The sequence below is a fragment of the Plodia interpunctella genome, chromosome 23, assembly GCF_027563975.2.
Source record: "Plodia interpunctella isolate USDA-ARS_2022_Savannah chromosome 23, ilPloInte3.2, whole genome shotgun sequence".
NCBI classification, from domain to species: domain Eukaryota; kingdom Metazoa; phylum Arthropoda; class Insecta; order Lepidoptera; family Pyralidae; genus Plodia; species Plodia interpunctella.
Genome location: NC_071316.1, coordinates 6812300 through 6829913, shown reverse-complemented (window position 1 = coordinate 6829913; position 17614 = coordinate 6812300). Strand labels below are relative to the sequence as shown.

At 38.7% G+C, this 17614-nt stretch overlaps 1 protein-coding gene across 1 annotated transcript in view; it reads right to left on the bottom strand.

The window, feature by feature from the left end:
* Positions 1 to 1330: 1330 nt before the first annotated feature.
* The window catches only part of Cals (Calsyntenin), a 157923-nt gene continuing 141639 nt past the window's right edge, over positions 1331 to 17614 (bottom strand). Inside the window, exons 3-18 of the mRNA XM_053762917.2 lie at positions 13620 to 13741; positions 12753 to 12964; positions 12318 to 12464; positions 11947 to 12147; positions 11653 to 11733; positions 11139 to 11321; positions 10753 to 10880; positions 10189 to 10366; positions 9641 to 10106; positions 9137 to 9302; positions 8244 to 8360; positions 7394 to 7492; positions 7092 to 7224; positions 6795 to 6976; positions 5817 to 5928; positions 1331 to 5214 (exon numbers count right to left, since the gene is read on the bottom strand). Of these exons, the coding sequence (XP_053618892.1) occupies positions 5147 to 5214; positions 5817 to 5928; positions 6795 to 6976; positions 7092 to 7224; positions 7394 to 7492; positions 8244 to 8360; positions 9137 to 9302; positions 9641 to 10106; positions 10189 to 10366; positions 10753 to 10880; positions 11139 to 11321; positions 11653 to 11733; positions 11947 to 12147; positions 12318 to 12464; positions 12753 to 12964; positions 13620 to 13741 (2595 nt within the window). The 3' untranslated portion in view covers positions 1331 to 5146. The remainder of the gene's footprint in view (positions 5215 to 5816; positions 5929 to 6794; positions 6977 to 7091; positions 7225 to 7393; positions 7493 to 8243; positions 8361 to 9136; positions 9303 to 9640; positions 10107 to 10188; positions 10367 to 10752; positions 10881 to 11138; positions 11322 to 11652; positions 11734 to 11946; positions 12148 to 12317; positions 12465 to 12752; positions 12965 to 13619; positions 13742 to 17614) is intronic.

Genomic DNA, 17614 nt, shown 5'->3' with positions numbered 1-17614 from the left:
GATAAACACGTTTTCTGCTACCTTAATGAAGTAGTATAATTAATGTTTTCGGATCACTAGGCATTTTATTTTCTATGTAATACAATAATGTTATACAATATCAAATATAAATTCCTCGTTCTGAAGTTTGGACTTGACTTATCGAGCCACAGTATGCTTTCAATAATTGTATCGCGTTACATTCTTAATACAATCTTGTGACCATAAATTACCTAATCGTAACTTTGTAAATATATCTTGTTATTCATAAAAAAATAAAAGCACACTTTTACCTAAATTATGTTTTATCTCGTCGCGTCGTTAATGCAATAGTGATTAAATTTACTTTAGCATTACGTATGGTTTAACTTTGTAATGATTAATAAGGCAATATGAAAACTGAATTTATTTTTAGAAGAATTTTGCTCAATGAAAAATAATATTAAACAGTATTTTAAGTTTATGATAAAGTTTGAAATTGTATTTTTTCCATGCGGTTTGTAGAGTCAAAAGTAATTGATAGTGTAAAAAGCGATAAGTTGAACATTTGGCAACACTAGGCAGGCGTTATGACTCACATCACGTGTAGCCGGCTAAAACAACAAGAGGACTTGTTAACGTTACTAACACAATTAATAACGTTATTAAATTTACCATTGTATGTATTTATACTTATGAGAAGGTCGCTTTTGTTTGTGGTCCAACCTTCTTCGTATTGGGAGACTTATAACAACGCTGCACGGAGGGGCCTTTCTAAATCTATGATGGTAACCGTATAGCTATAGATTTCAACGCGCGAATTACAGGAAGGGCAATCTTTAATGTGATATATAACCTAGATAGCAATATATGTACTTTGTATCAAAAAGTTCTTAGCAGTGCCGGCAGTTTGGTACCACAACTTTTCATGAACAGGACGTTACCCAGCATAACGTTACTTTTGTTAATAACGTTAAGCCTACTCTATGGTTTGGATTTAACGTTACCAAATTTTTAACGTTATTCTAAGAGAAAATAATGCGCTTCTGACACCAGCCAGAACGTGAAATGGAATTAGTAGGTACTCCGAAGTACTTATTATATCCATGGTAAGTCACAATTAAATTCGGTTGTCTTGACTTTTATTGTCAAATATTTGTGGCAAGAAATTGAAAAATCCATCCCAATGGGCCTGTTACTATTTATTTTATGGATTTAATAAGTACTTCGTTGTACGGAGTACCTACTATCTATGATTTACGTCCGATCTATCTTATGGATACCAGCTACTCGATAGAAAATGTCAATTATCTCAACTCTTATTTAGGCTGGGTTAGTCATCTAAAACAGTTAAAAATCAAACAACAATGAATATTTTAAACCAACTTTATTTTTAGCTAAAATATAATAATTCATACATCAAAGAAGTTCCCTAAGTTTACAGTAATAATACCTCGATAATACAAAAGAAAAATAAAATGAATAATACAATATAAAAAAATAATACAGAAAAATAGCTACCATACTCAATACACTGTGGTGAATCGAACCAAATGGCTGGGGATTCGAACCTTGTCAACAAATAAAAAACATGTATATTTTTAAGAGGTTACATATTTTCCACTATATGTGTTCATTTAGTAATTATCGAATATTGATAGTCCAGCTGTCGAAAGTTGATAACGATATTATATATTTTATTTCATGATAATACAGCAATAAGCTGTCAATATACAAACACATATAGCGTGACACGCGGAAATATGATTATTACAAAGTAAATAAGCAAACGGGTTGGACGGTAGTCGAGTAAAACGAATAAACACAACGCTACAACAGGACATATAATAGAAATTCAACGGCGAGTTTGTGTCCAGGGATTTGAAACGCTTCGTGAAAACAACCAGCGAGATTTCTCAGATGGCACTAATTTTGTTCTTTTACTAATCGGAAATTCTTCAATCCAGTGGCTCCCTAAACACTCAACTCTACCCCAAGATACACGCCAATGTTTTTGACAGCTGTCACCGTTGACATTTACATTTTCTTTGTTATTTTTTGAAAATTTACAACAGAAAATTTACATTACTTCATCCTTTTCTAGTCTTTCACTCGCTATATCTGAAGCATGAGAGACATACAAATAATAATAGTACAATATACTTTATTATCAATTATTTTTCTTCATTAATTTCGGCAGAGTATAATATCTCTACAAATCTCGCTTTCATCTGTGACAGCTGTCAAAATAGTGACGCCGTCAGCGGGGTAAAACAAAAAAAGATCGTGCAGAAACACGGGCAGTCCAAACCAGGGCGTCGAGTGACGATGACGACGAAACGAACAACACTTGACAACTCTAAAGACGGATTACATCAATGATTATGTCCACAACGATTGCTTAACGGTTTAGTCAGTGTCCACTTACACACATAATTCTATGCTAATATGGCAAACTGTCCATGATATGCAATAATGTGTGTTGCGAAAGACTCGACTTCGAGACTTTGTATTTTGAATTCAAATTATTGTTGTCTGTTCTCATAAATTATGACGTATATTAAGTCAATATATTTTTAATATCTTATAACTCTTACACTTTTATGCATTTTTCCTGTCTCTCAAATTCAGTCTCGCAAGTTTCGAGACTAGAGTCAAAATAAAACGACTCAAAAGCGTCGAGTGTTTCCCAACACTAGCAATAACGCGACCCGAGCGCTCGCGCGCTTCAAGCGGAGAAAACGGAGAAATAAAAACCTACCTACACTTACACTACGGGCTCGCCGACGCCCTTACTACCTAATTGTTAGTAAAAATCCCTTAACGCATTCAAAATATATATATAATTATATAGTAGCTGATCCTAACCCGATACCATCTGTATAATGTGTATAATATCGTACATCTATTTTTTTTTTCAAATAACTCTGTGCCTAATATACATTTAAGCCGTTCGATTGAGAAGCTCATAAAGGGTAGAAGATTTTGGACATTTTTTTTTGTCTGGCGACAAAATTACTCTACGGAACGAACGAAATTTGTACAAAAATAAATGCTGTTTAAAATCAAAATGCTCCATTTGTACTGACAACAGTAATCAATGTGACGCCATAGCTTAAAAAGGTATACTTATACACAAATACAAAAAATGCATTAATTATAGAGGGCGCCACACTATTCAGAACTTGTGCTTAGCAAAGTACAGCGGGTAACGATGAAGCCGCGTGTCCACGTCGTACACGATGGTAGTGTTACCTTACATACTACTTCTTATCCGATTCCATACCAAATATGATCTACGATTTACATAGGTTTTCCTTAGAAACGTATAGAAAAGTGTTGAAGAGCGACCTCTAGTTAGAACAAGGAGAAATTCCTACCAAAGCAAGCGGGAAATTATATCTTTTACGTATAAAGATTTGATATGATCAATTTTGAGACCTTAAGATATACTAGAAATAAAATGTGCGCCGGCGTCGGGCCGCAAAACACGCGGGATCTTAAGTCACCACACCGCTTCATTTTAGCTAAAGAAATTTAAAACAAACTTAAATAAATAATTAATTCTAAAAGAATATTTAGTTACAACAAATTTCAATTCCATGAATAGACAACAATGCCTGTCCTTTTCATAAGTCGTAGAATAGTAAAGGACAGATATAAGTTTCCCGCGTTTTTTGACATTTAGTACCCCGCGCCGGCCGCAGTCTTGTGCCGCGATTTGTGCTGAAGCAATCGTATCGTAGGAAACCACAGACAAAAATAAACACGACCATTTTGAAAATACGTCCAATATGAGAGACATTATTTTAGTGGGTGTAGTACGAATAGACTATTTCAAGTATACAGATCTTGCGCAGCTGATTAATAGATAAAAACTGCAAAAAAATAATTTCAGCAAAAGTATTTTTAAAAGAAAGAAATAGTATATATGGTCATATATATCTTCATATGTCGTTAACGTCTCCGAATGCACTGTAAAAAATCAATTCCATGAAGAAGTACCGCCGCATTCCGTGTGACAAGCCAATATAGGCCTTAAAACTCTGCACTAAAATTTAAAATTGCTCCCCTTTATATTTAGATTTTGGGACAATATTCTGCAGTTCTGATTATTATAAATTATATCTCCAATTAAAGCGATGCGATTAAAATAGGTCTTTTTACAGTTTGTCAAGAAAGTGATGAAAATAATTGAGGGCGCTGCCTCCTGCGGGCTGGTAAAGCCCTGGGCGTGCGGCGACATTGGTTCAGAAACCAATCTTGACCATTGTATTACCTACAATGGCATAACATGTAATTCATTAAAAATACCTTTTCGTCACATTTTTGACAGACTGTACATAATTGTTCTGAGTACAATTAACTAAAAGCTGGGTTTACAATGGATACATTAACATGCGAAATATGTGTCATACATACCTTTTTTCTGACAATATTTTAAACTTCATATAAATTTTTACAGGAAAAAAAATATGCTAATGGCTCCGGCACCCAGTATTAATTAATCAACTTATAGTAAAAAATCAATAGTGACACGATTTGCTACCAAAGCTGCCATAACATGAAATCACAGGATTAGCATTAAGTACATAGTCCAGACCAAGGTCACCTGAATTCGGCTGAATTTATACAACACAGTGTGTTCACACCTTTATTTGTGGTATTTACATTTAACTTAACTTTCTTCTTTCTTATGTCTATTTTTTTTAAATATTGATTTAAACTAGTTATAATATTTTCAATACACTAAAACAGATATATTTGGGAAATTAAATATTTTACTACTGATCAATCATCGTGTCTTGTTCCATTTCTTCTAGCGTTTTGTTACATTTTTCTATTTTATATATTTTTTTCCTCGAACGAATGATACAATTCATTAGTACAGCTAAAGTAATAGTTATATATTTTACGATCACTTACTTTCTTTAAAAAATACGAATAACATAAAAAAAAATGTTCCCAGTTTTCTTCATATTTTCAATGTAGGTACGTAGTTATTTTATCCCAAGATTCTAAATTACATTTATTTTGAAACAATATATTTATCACACTAATTAATAATTCGAGACTTGCAAAAGTGAGAATCACACACTGTGTCGCATAAACTTAGTTTGGGAACGCGGGGCGGTGTGCGAGCGAGACGGCATGTGTGCGTGCGGCGTGCGAGCGAGACAGAGCTAGTTTACATCGTGGTGTTGTCCCACTCTAGCTGGCTGATGTTCCGGTACTTGTGCTGCTTGCCTGACAACACTGGAATGAAAAAAAGATTATATTGAATTAAGGTTATAAGGTTGTTTAACTGTGAAAGTTCAATCCATGGTTTATCCTCCTCCTGCTCCACAGGGTCTCTAAATGTGGCCAATGACAAGGTAAGCATAAAAAAAATAATGCGTTGTTGTTGTAAATTTTAAAACCCCTGAGAAGTTACCACATCTGGAGCCGATCCTGGGTGTACCATCAGGTCATGCTTATCATAATAACCCAGATCAATTTAGAAATTAAAACGCCAGCTGGCAGACAGACCAACATTGAGACAGGTGAAACTAAACAAAAGCTCGTAGAATAAAAAAAATCCCAAATCCATCCACTAATATTAAAAAGGCGAAAGTTTGAATGTTTGTCACCTCTTCATGTTCTGACGGCTGGACAATTTTTATGAAATTTGGTATTGAAGGATCAATACCATAGGGTACATTTTTATGCCGAAAGTAAGCGATTTCGCGTGGGATTCGGTCAAAAAGTCTGATTGGCAATAGCGTTTTCTAAAGTAGATGGCGCTACTCTACTATGCATAAAATTTATGTATTTTTTAAAATAATAACTCCTGCAGCCAATAAGATATAAAAGCTGACCTCTCTGGTCGTGTCCGTCGTCGTCCTCATCGGAGGAGTCGTGTCGGTCGGAGTCAGAGTCGGAGCACGAGGAGCCCGACGACTCCTCGTGGGCGCCGCACGTCGGCGCCGTCTGCAACAACACACACACACACACACACATACAATATACGATACATACAGACAGACTTATATAGGTACAATAAGCTGCAAAAGTCCATATAGAGTGAATAAAAAGTATCGTATGCAGCGGTCACGTTCGGTCGCGTTCACTCACACATCTACACAAATAAACTACACGTTGATCTTCTAATTAACCAAGTAACATATCCGTAATTTCGCTAAAATAATCACTGGCTCGGTGGTGTTGCGGTATTGAATCAGACTCGTGATCGCAAGATCAATGCCCCACCACAGTTGTTTTAAAAGGAACAGCAATTATAAAAATAGTAAAATCTTTTCCAATTGAGAAAAATATAACTTGCAAAAAATTATAAACGATTCTAAAGAATGCTTAAAATTATATAAGACTGATTCAACATTTTCTTAAACGGTAAGAAGTTAGGGTAACTGAAGAAATTACGAAGCGATCGACTTTAACTCGTGACTTTGCTCTGTTGTTACTAGTTCGCTAGCGAGAGCGATTGTGCTGCGATAAAGTTGATTAAATATTGCGTTCCGTAACTATGCAAGCTAATATTTGTATGCAGGAAAGGACGCATATTATGTGGGATATACTATATCTCAAATTGCTAATAGACAGATTGAGAATTAGACAAGACTTACCTACTGTAAGTATGCCTTTTGTTTATTATTAGGTATTATTGCAAAAAACTCATTTATACTCATATTTATATTTATTTTGTTTGCTGCGGCATGTTAGAGCATCACAGCGAAACTTCATGGTTCAAGAATACGAATTAAACAGCTTTGTGCCTTCTTCTGTGTTCGCAAATATGTTCCACTTTGGAGAATGCACACTGCGTCTAATTATATTACCTCATCCATAGGATTGACAGTGATGGTGAGCGCGGAGTCGTCCCAGGCCATCTCAGCGTCGGCGGGGGCGGGCGGGAGGCGGGCGGGGCGGGGTAGACGGGGCCGCAGCCGGGCCACGCCCACCGCCGCCAGCGCCACCACCACGCCGCACGAGATCACGCCGATCAGGAGGGCCACGTGGTCTGTACAAATATTATTAAATATAGTTCATACAACGAAATAGTCCCATAGGTCATAAGATGAGGCTATAATTACAATAATAAATAAATGAAAATTGAGAATAATATATATACTGACTGGTGGGCTCCGCAGAGTCTGCACGCAGGTCCAGCACGCGCGGCGCAGGAATGTCAGCGGAGTGCGGCGAGCGCTGCGCGTGCGCCGCGAACACGCGCGGCGACTGCGGCTCGTGCGCGTGCGCGTGCAGAGGCTATTCGAGGCAATACATCGTTCAATATTGTACCAAAAAATAATATTTTTTTAGAGTTATTACATTGAACGTGTGACATGAAAATCACGATCAATTTATTTACTTTCAATAGTTTTGTATATATTCAATTATTTAGTAATAGTTGTAGTGTGTGAGTGTGTGTGTGTACCTGCTTGTCCCGGACGACGTCCACCTTGTCAGCCACGCCGCTGGGGTGTCGCTCGCGGGACAGCGTCTCGCCGGACATGTGCGGGTGCACCACCGTCAGCTGCAACGTACACTACTGTGCTCACACATGCCTCGTAACTCATTTTCAAAATTGGGGACCAACACTTGGTTTATATTAATAATAAATATATTAGGACAAATCACACAGATTGAGCTAGCCTCAAAGTAAGTTCGAGACTTGTGATATCGGATACTAACTCAACGATACTATATTTTATAACATATACATATATATATAAACATCCAAAACCCGGACCAATCAAAATAAGATCATTTTCCATCATGACCCGACCGGGGATCGAACCCGGGACCTCTCGGTTCAGAGGCGAGCACTTTGCCACTGCGCCACCGAGGTCGTCAATTAATAAATAATACCTTGTAGAATAATCTATTCTTATTTTGTGAAGCGAAATGGAAACTAATATATTTTATCCCTCATCATCATTCACAACACCCATCACGCCGCTATGTATGAAAGCCTCTCAAAGTGTGAAATGCTTTGATTTCTCCACCTCATGAATAATGTAATCTGATGTATTCCTAATTTAATTTATAACTAAAACAGGCATCTACTTGCCTACTATGTTTGCTGCGCCCTTGGAGGGTACTATCAACTTAAGTAACCAACCTATAAACTTGTGACTTGCAATGAAATCTCAATCTAACCTCATTTTGCTGCATTAGTTTATTGTTTTTAGTTTTTCTCTGTCTTTGGCATAAGCAGAATATGTTACATTCAAATTTCACACTCGACGTGAGACATAATAAACTAAATTGTCCAAACAGCTTACAGTCTGAACGTATTCGTTGCTGGTGAACCTGCCGTTGAGCTCTGAGCAGGTCAGCTTGAACACGCGGTTGAGGTAGTACGCGGGCTTCTTGTTGCTGTACTCGATCTCGCGGAGGACCTGCCAGAAACATTATCATATTGTTGAATATTCCAATTTTATATATTTTTGTGACCGTCTTCCAAAACACTTAATTTTGATACCCCAATAAGATGATTGCGCAAAATGCTAATTTGCTAGGATCTCACAAACGATCGTCAAAATCAAAAAGAGTAGACAATACCACTTCTAAAATATAAAATAAAATGTTTTACCATGATTTAAAAAAATCTGACTGAATTTTAGTACGGAACTCTAAAAATGGAATAATATTCTTCAACAATTAGCATCTTGCGAAATCCAATAATAAATCACTATTTTTAAATCATGGTATAAAAAAATATTTTATATTTTAGAGGTGGTTAAAGTATAGGTAAATATGTACTACAATATCCGATCTCTGGTCACGACACATCATACAAGCTTTGTTAGAAAAAAGATTTTTTTTTTAGTCAGCATGCTTCTCATATTTTTGCATAATCGTAGTCGGTAAAATATTTTAACACCAATTAGTACTAATGTTTTGCAATTTCCTTTTCTCTCTTTCTATCTGATATGACTACGTAAGGGAACGAAACGCATTTCTATTGAAATTAAAAACAAAGTGTGAAAGAGAGACAGAATGATTGCAAATACATGTAGTGTGAAAGAGTCAATGAAAGAATGACAGTGACAAGTGTGCGAGCGAGATAGCCTATTGTACAATTAGTGATTTAGAGTAGGACGAAAGAGAAATAAAGCATTGAATTGGACGTGAAATCAAATTGTTGAAAAGTATCCAATTCCAAGAGACGGACCTTCTGGTAATTGTGAACGGAGTCAGCCCCGGTGAGGATGACGCCGTCCCGGGTGACCGCGGCGCGGATGTCGTACTGCAGCGGCAGCGACGCCGCCTCGCGCAGCGACAGCGCCTCGTGGTCCGGGTTCAGCGCCGGGTACACCGACACCACGCACGAGTCCAGTCTACAAGGGGACACAACCATATTTTGTTAACAGCTGACATTATAACTTTGGAATTTTTTTATTAAATTTTATCATTGACGGTTATATACCTTTTTGTCAATTAAATAAGGAGATTAAATGCAAGTTATTGCTTCTTATATACATATGTAATCTCATTAAACAGTTATTTGTAGATTATTTTATTAAAGGAATAATATGTGTATATATTAATATAAAAATCAGGTCTGTTATAAATTAATTATAGCGATTTGTGATTTAATTAAGGTTGACGCCAATTTCATCTAAACCCTTTTCAAAAATAAGGCGTATGTAATCAAAAACTTCCAAAATGTACTAACCTTTGAGCGGCCTCCGAATCCCCCGCCACGATGTTAACCCCCAAATCCGGGAACACCTTCAATCCAGCTCGGAAATGAGCGTAATCCTTCGCCGCATCGGCCGATCCGTTGAGCAATATCGTCGGCGTCTGCGGCTGGAGCACCATGACGTAGGAGTCGGCGGGGCGGGCGCTCAGCACGCGGCCGTTGTCGCAGGTGACGGTGGTGGCCACGTGCACGTTCCTGCGGCCGGGCGTGGGGAAGGCGCGGGCGTCGCCGTACGCCACGCGCCGCAGCAGCGTCTCCACGTCCGCCACTCCGTCGCCCTCCACCGCCACCGAGCGCAGGTAGAGGTCGGGCGCGAGACTCAGACCCTCGCGACAGCGCGCCACGCAGCGCAGCGCATGCGCAGGCTGAGCTCCGCTCACAGCCGCGCCCAGCCCCGCCAGCCATCCGCGCAGGTGGTGCTTCATGTCGCTCTCCGTGCCTGCGGTAACGGATGGGGCGTGATACGTTTCATCGAGCCGATCGACCAAATCACATCCTAGTAATACTGATTTCATAATTACCTTGCCAGCAAGCGCCTACGACCATAGTGGTATTGACTCCTTGTGCCGGGTGTAAAGGCCAGTCGTCGATAACCTCGGGGCCCTTGCCATCCGCGTGGTAAGGCTCTCCGTCAACAAACAGGTCGACATTGGGGAAACGAACGTTTATAGCATAGTGATGCCATTCATTGTCGCACACCTGAAATATTTACATCATCTATGTAAACTTGGAACTATCAAAATAAGATAGTGTCGAAACAGAATTCCAAAAAACACAATATCGATATTTATTAATCCAAAAGAATCATCAATTAATTCATCGAGCAATTTACAAGTACGAAAAGCTATTTCTATTTAGTACCTCTGTAAATGAATGCAACTGACGAGAATTGTATGTACAATCTAGCAAGAACAAACAGTATAAATAATGTACTTCTTTACAAAGAACTGTAGCCGTTCTTGTTAGGTAGGTAGGTTATGTATTCATTGCCGCCTCAATAAATATTTATGTAAGTATACTGGTAGATAATTTTCTTAATTTTATAGAACTATAAGCATATAGTAATAAAATTATAACATAATTACCTCCGGGATCTTCCACCTCCACTCGGCGGGTCTGAAGATGTTGAGGTCTCCGTCCCCGAAGTCCCTCCTCAGCAACAGGATCAGGCGGCAGTTGCGAACGAACAGAGCGTAGTGATGGCGGTTCATTTCTGGTGTAGAAAGATAGAAAAATATATTAGACTGTTTCGCTTCTTCTTTGCGTGTAAATGGTAAAACCAAAAAGGCTACACCATTGGCTACTAAATCCTATCTTGCCTGAACCGAGTCACTTCGTTGGTCTTCATAATCAGCTAATCTAAAGTGATACGTATCTCAAGTGAAACATGACCGTTCGTATAACGTCAAGCTTCGACTCGTCACAACAGAACCAAAAATGAAACCGGAGATGAAGAGAAAGAGAGGCTTACTGTGGTCGTCCGCGAGGCACAAAATATGTTCCTTGCGGTGTTTGTCCTGGTCCGGAGAAGGCGCGTGTCTCATCCATACGGAAACTGCGAAGATTCCACCCAATGAGTGAGGCAGAACTGACTCCGGTACGATGGCTGAAGTTGTCTCGCCGTCGAATTCGAACATCTGTTCACCGTCGCGGCCTGGAAAGATAATTATTGTATATTAAAGCGATGTTAACACAGTGTCCTATATAAACTATTAGCGGTCTGTCCCGGCTTCGCTAGGGAAAAACAATAATAAACTACACTTAAAACTTCCACGTATCACACTATCTATTTATAGAAACCGTACAAAAATCTGTCCGTTAGTCGCTGTGTTAATCTATCTGTAAGAACACATATACAGACATTAAGATGTCGCAGCTCTGGTTAATTAAACAAATGTAACTGATCACGTGAACATAGAGACGAACGAGAGACAGACTTAAATATAAAATAACATAACTATAAAATAACAAAATTTCAATTGTACCTGAATCGGGCTTGAGAGACTTGGTCCACTCATTGCCGGCTCCGGGGCTGGGCAGCAAGTCGACGGTTTTCGGGTCCAATCCTGGAACATGAGGCAACAATTAAAAAACTTATTATTTGCTAGCTAGGAAACGCTACACCACTCGCTACTAAATCCCTTCAGGCCACATCACTGGCTTCATCAGAAGCTGTCATCAAGTCAGTCCGTGTAAAAAAGTATTATTACACATAAACAGGCGAACCAAGAACTGACATAAATAACAAAATCGAATGCTGAACTAAAAACGCCACTTACCACAAATGGTCCGTTGAGAATGAAGAGAGTACGTATCCCTATCGCATCCTGTTCCTTGATGAGAAGCCTGGAGGGTCACAGCCGCCTGTATCCTGGTGATTCCCGGACAACGCTCGTCCGAAGTGCAGGCCTCCAGACGAGCAGCCGGGAACAGAGCCAGCGGACCCGTGCCTGGAGCGTAGTCTACGCGTTCTGCCACTCCTGAGGAGAAGGTGGATTACCAGTTAGGTAAGCTCCTTATTAATTGAAAATTGGTGTTCTATGAACTGCCATATATGAGTCAGATTAGTTTAAATAAACTCAAGTGGCACTAGGCTTCGAAGTGGTAGGCTTCGAAGCTTGCACTATAAAATAAAGAAGCTAATTCTCACCCTTCCACCCGGCTCTGCAGGGCTTGTTGACCTTGATGGTGACCATGACGGGCGCTGATTGCATCATGCCGCAGTCGTACGCCACCACAGACAGGATATGGTTGTGAGACTTCTCATAGTCCAGGGGCTCGGTGTTGCGGATCACACCTGGGGGTTTTCAACGATACAATTATAATTGTTGTGTATTTTTACATTTTACAAACAACACATGCTTAATGTACATTCACAACAAGGAGATACTTAAACATACGGAATTATCAAACATACAATTAAACGCGAACTTTTACAGCCCGTTAAAGGAGAAAAGTTGCCTATCTAGGATATATGATGAGGTTCAGGGTGTGTGGTCCCCGAATCTGTGTTTATGTTCAACGAACCCGCGCTACAAGCTTAGTGTGGTGCGTTGCGAAATATCAAAAAAGATTTAGTACACACCTTCGTTATCTATGGTGAAGGGCTGGCTCCTGTCAGTGAGTATCTCGTACTTGCAGACGTCGCCGAACCTGGGCGTGCAGTCCTTGTCCGTGGCCTCCACGCGGAGCACCTCGTCGTACACCCGGCCTTCGTCCACGGATTTCACGTAGGAAGCTTGGCTGAACACCGGCGCGAACTCGTTCACGTCTGTCACTGTTATGTGTACTGGGACGCTGGCGGGAAGACAGTGAACTCATTATTGGGAAACATAAAACAGAATTAAGTTTACCTTCAAATTCAAAATTATTTATTCAACTTAGGATATACATAATTTGTTGACGTCCAAAATTTACTTAAAACTATTGAGTCGGCAGGAGATTGCTCCTGCCGACTTCCAAAGCACAGATGAAGAAGAAACGGTGCAACAAACTTCATCGCAGCCTTTTCTCCAAAGACGTCATTTAACAAATGTGACGATCTTCGCGACGGCATGGTCTGGTCTCCACGCCCGACCGCTATCTAGAGGTCCAGGGTTCGACTCCCAACGTAGTCAAATATGTTTATACCAGACAGACGAATAATGAACAATACAAAAGCTCGTAATAACTAATGTGATTTGTTACCAATGAAATATTTGTTCGTACCAACCCTCAAGTATTTGACGCTTCGAAATTTAATATCTGTTTGGCGAACAACCGTTAATATACACGTTGATTTATGTCAGTATTTAACGGTGTTTAGCAACAAAATTAATTATTAACAGCCAGAGAATTTCAAGCTTGAGCAAGACATTGTGATGGTCGTTTTTTTTTGTTTTTTTTTTTATATTAAAATATTCACCCAAGATTATTTTTGTGACGGTATTTATTCCATAATTAATATGCTTACGTATTAGAATAGGAGCCGTCGCAGCCTACGGCAGCGATGTCAAACTTGTAGTTCCGCCTCTTCTCGCAGTTGAGCGGGAACCGCACGCGAAGGCGGGCCTCGTTCTCGTCGATCACCATTATCTGTTGACAAATAGATCAACTTTTCTTTAACTATCATCATCAATATAAAACTCCAAACAATATATAACTTACAAACTTTCGGGTTTCATTATATATAATCATTAATTAATTTACAATGAGAATTAAAGTGTTGCGCGCTAAATATCAAATTGGTTAGAGTCACGCGGCAGTGTACCGTGAGTGACGGACCTGATACGGTTAGGGTTGTCAACTAACGTGCGATGAAATTATCTATAATGTCTGTTTTAACTACCCGCAACTTAAATGTATTTTTACACTACATTATTTATAATCTGCAGTCTGACTGACGTTAACCCTCATTGGGAATGCTATTCTTGCCTATCACAACAAGCTATGTGTCCCTTAGTCGTCGTGTACGACATCCGCGGGATCATATACGGGTGGAACCATACGCCACGAAAAACAAGTGCTATTAATATTGTCTATTGGAAAATCAATAATCTTGATACAGAACAGAACTCCATTGAATCAGGTCAGTCATCCACACGTCACGTCAACCCTACGCGGAACTCTATGCTATGGCAATAGCGGCGAAATTATAGAAGATTTCGTATAGCTAGATGTGCTGTTGACTGTACATGTAATATAACAAAGAGAGTATCGTTTGCAGTGTTGTAACATCGATAGCTGACACTCGAACACCCTAACCAGGGTTGAAATGTATCTGAAAAATGTACGAGTTTTCCTATTTCTTGACTCGGCGAGAAATGAAACTAGCAATATTTCGTATTGTTAAATTGCGATGTTACAAACATAGGGTGATGGCCAATATATTTTAAAAATATGTATCTAGGTAAGTATTATTCAATTTTAATTTTATAAAGTTCTTTTTTAAACAAAAATGGTTGAAACTTGATTAATTAACAGCGAGCGTACTCCACGACGGTGCCAGAAAATATTTATTACTAAGATGGACTCAAAATGGAATGATACTGACATTTTGAGTATTGAGCCTAGGTTTTATATATTTATTAGTTTTATTGTATTTATATTTATTAAATTAATAAAAATAATATGTAAAATGTAAAAAAAAATCCAAATGTACTCAACATTTACTATATACAATAAGTACATATCCTCCTATTATCCATGATATAATTTTTCCCAGGGTAACGCACACAACTTTGATCCAAAAAGGTAAGGCGTTATTTGCGCAGCAAACACAGCCCTAACAAGGGTTGTCAAACACCGTGCCAGCGGATATTGTCACTTTGGGAGGCTCCTGTGGCGGATCACTATCGATTCCATTCCTACCTACGTCTGTATTTGTCGCAAACATTTTCAAATAGGTTTCGACGACGATTCCATCTGCTACGTGTTATGTTTCACGTTGGAAATGTTAACTTTCCGTCTATTGCTAGCTATTTTGATTTATTATTTTTCAGGAAAACTAAGAGTCAATAATTAATTAACATATAATCAATTCATATAATATCTTTGTCATGGTAACGAAACATATTAAAGGAAAACCGGCAAATAGTTTGTATATGGGACAAGTTATGACATTGATATGCCAGCTAATTGCATGTGTACTGAGTAAATATGTTAAAAAGTATGTATGTGGCATGTATAACAAAACTATTTAAATGTGTATACTGTTCCAGTAGCTGGATGTAGGTGTGAAACCTTGGCTTGAATATTTCGGTACTTTCATGTGCCAATGATCCAACAAGTTGTCAGTAAATTAGCACGCTTGTGAATGATAAAAAGTATGTCAGAGCCCTTGCCTAATGGAGAAGAAAAACTAGCTGATTTTAGGCCTTAACGCTTAATGGCTGAGAAAGAAACCAGAAAAGCACTCATACGTGAGAGAGGATTACATCTAATATTTACTCAAAATCGAAAGGTTTTCATCAAAACTAGACTTACACAATCGTTTTTGGGTTAAATAATAATATCATAATTTTTCTACCAACAATCTTCAATATTTTGTATAGACGAAGGAACATTGAAAGAAACTGTGACAATCACTGGTCAAATGAAAAGCCGTTCGATATTTTTTTTATAGACATAGAGGACTATACAATACTATTTGTAATACCTAATAGTATGATGAATGATTAGCTGACTGAATATAACTATAGTTGTTAGAATTCCGTGTGCGCTCCGAATCGATTACCTGTCTTGTCTACCACGCCACATGTGCGCTAGGGTTGTCGACCGACGGATAACAATTGATTTAATCATAAACCTCATAAATCCTCTATTACTGAAAATCTGACTGACATTATTATGTGCCATGTGTGTGTGGAACTTGTTTAGTGACAGAGGCGAAAAAGCTGTTATTAAAAAAAACAGAGGACTTGATCTTTATTTCTCTTACATTAGGATCTATAATATCTAGTATTTTTTATTTGCTGAGGTACATAAAATAACTATAACAATTCCATAAAAAATACGCAAATACTATACCAGTGTATACACTATTTCCCCGCCCATTCACGAATGTTACCTAACCATGCTATAAAACAATTTTATAGCACCGTTAGGTAGCGGTCGTTACAAAGTGCCAGCTTACAAGATGGGAAAACGAAAATAAACAGCTAAAAACTCACAGCAGTCCGAGAGCACTTGAAGCTAGGTCCAGTCGCGATCGCCAACAGATACGAAGCCACAGAATAGTAAAAGAAAGAGAAAATAATTTATCCTTTATATATTATAACAAAGCCCTCGGCCGTGTCAGTCTGTAAGCGATAAACTCAAAAACTGCAGCTCTCCAAGCCCCTGCCCCCAATTGACGATGCACTTGAACATACTAATTGACCGAGCGAGCGAAGCGAGCGAGGTCTACCAATCAAGGTATGTATGTTTGTAACGCGATAACTTTCGAACCGTCGGTTTGAATTTGATGAAAATTAAAAGGTATGTAGAATCTTGACAATAGATTTTTTAAGTTCGCGGCGAACAAGTAATAGTTACTAAAACAACTATTGCAAAGACGTCAAAAAATGTCTAGTGGCAGCCCTATGGGTCCGCTTGTTAAGAAGTTCCGGCTTCCGAGGTGGGACAATAAAAATAAACTGCTGCTCCTGCTCCTGCAGCTGGGAAAATGCAGCTTGCTTCTTACAGCTTCTGTATAACCTTCATCAACTTATGGTATTCCTACATTACAATTAAGCAGGCGTATGCCTCGTAAAATGTAATCCTATGTTTACCTATCGTTTAATTTATCTGAAATTCTAATGGGAGCTGGCAGCTATAAGCTCCGCAGACGCGGAGCTACAACCGCTAACAAAAACAACGCGGCCAATCTGTTGTTGTCGAAGAAAGATACAGAGAAAACCAAAGACAACGAGCTAGCGCAATGTAGGGAAGTGAGATAGAATATATATATAATCTCAAAGTCGACAACCCATCAAAAATGTTAATTAACTTGAACATCAAAACAGAGAAAACTGTTTACATCCGCATTACGTCAACAAATATTGAATATACAGAAAGGTGAAACATCGGGATACTAGTGGAGAGGTAGGTACTAAAATTCAATGCAATCAGCACCTTTTTTTTTCAATGCAGCAGCATGAAATAAAATTGCGTCTAGTCGGACAAGAACATAATATAACTAACAGATCTTTTCGCGAAACCAAAGTAATAATGATCACCATTGGCCCTCTGTGATCTGTGACCCACTGTTTCCGTAAAAGCCAACATTCTCTGTCCAGGGACAAGTAATAAGTATTACCATAAAAAATTAACACGTAGCACGTCAGTGCGTACCCTATTTTTACACGATGCGTACACGATATGGGAAAACGTGACAACATGTGGACGTAAGCAACATGCTACGTGTTTGTATCGTGGTAGGCCTTCAGTTCTTGCAATTTTCTAAACATTGTCGACCCATCTGGCTGC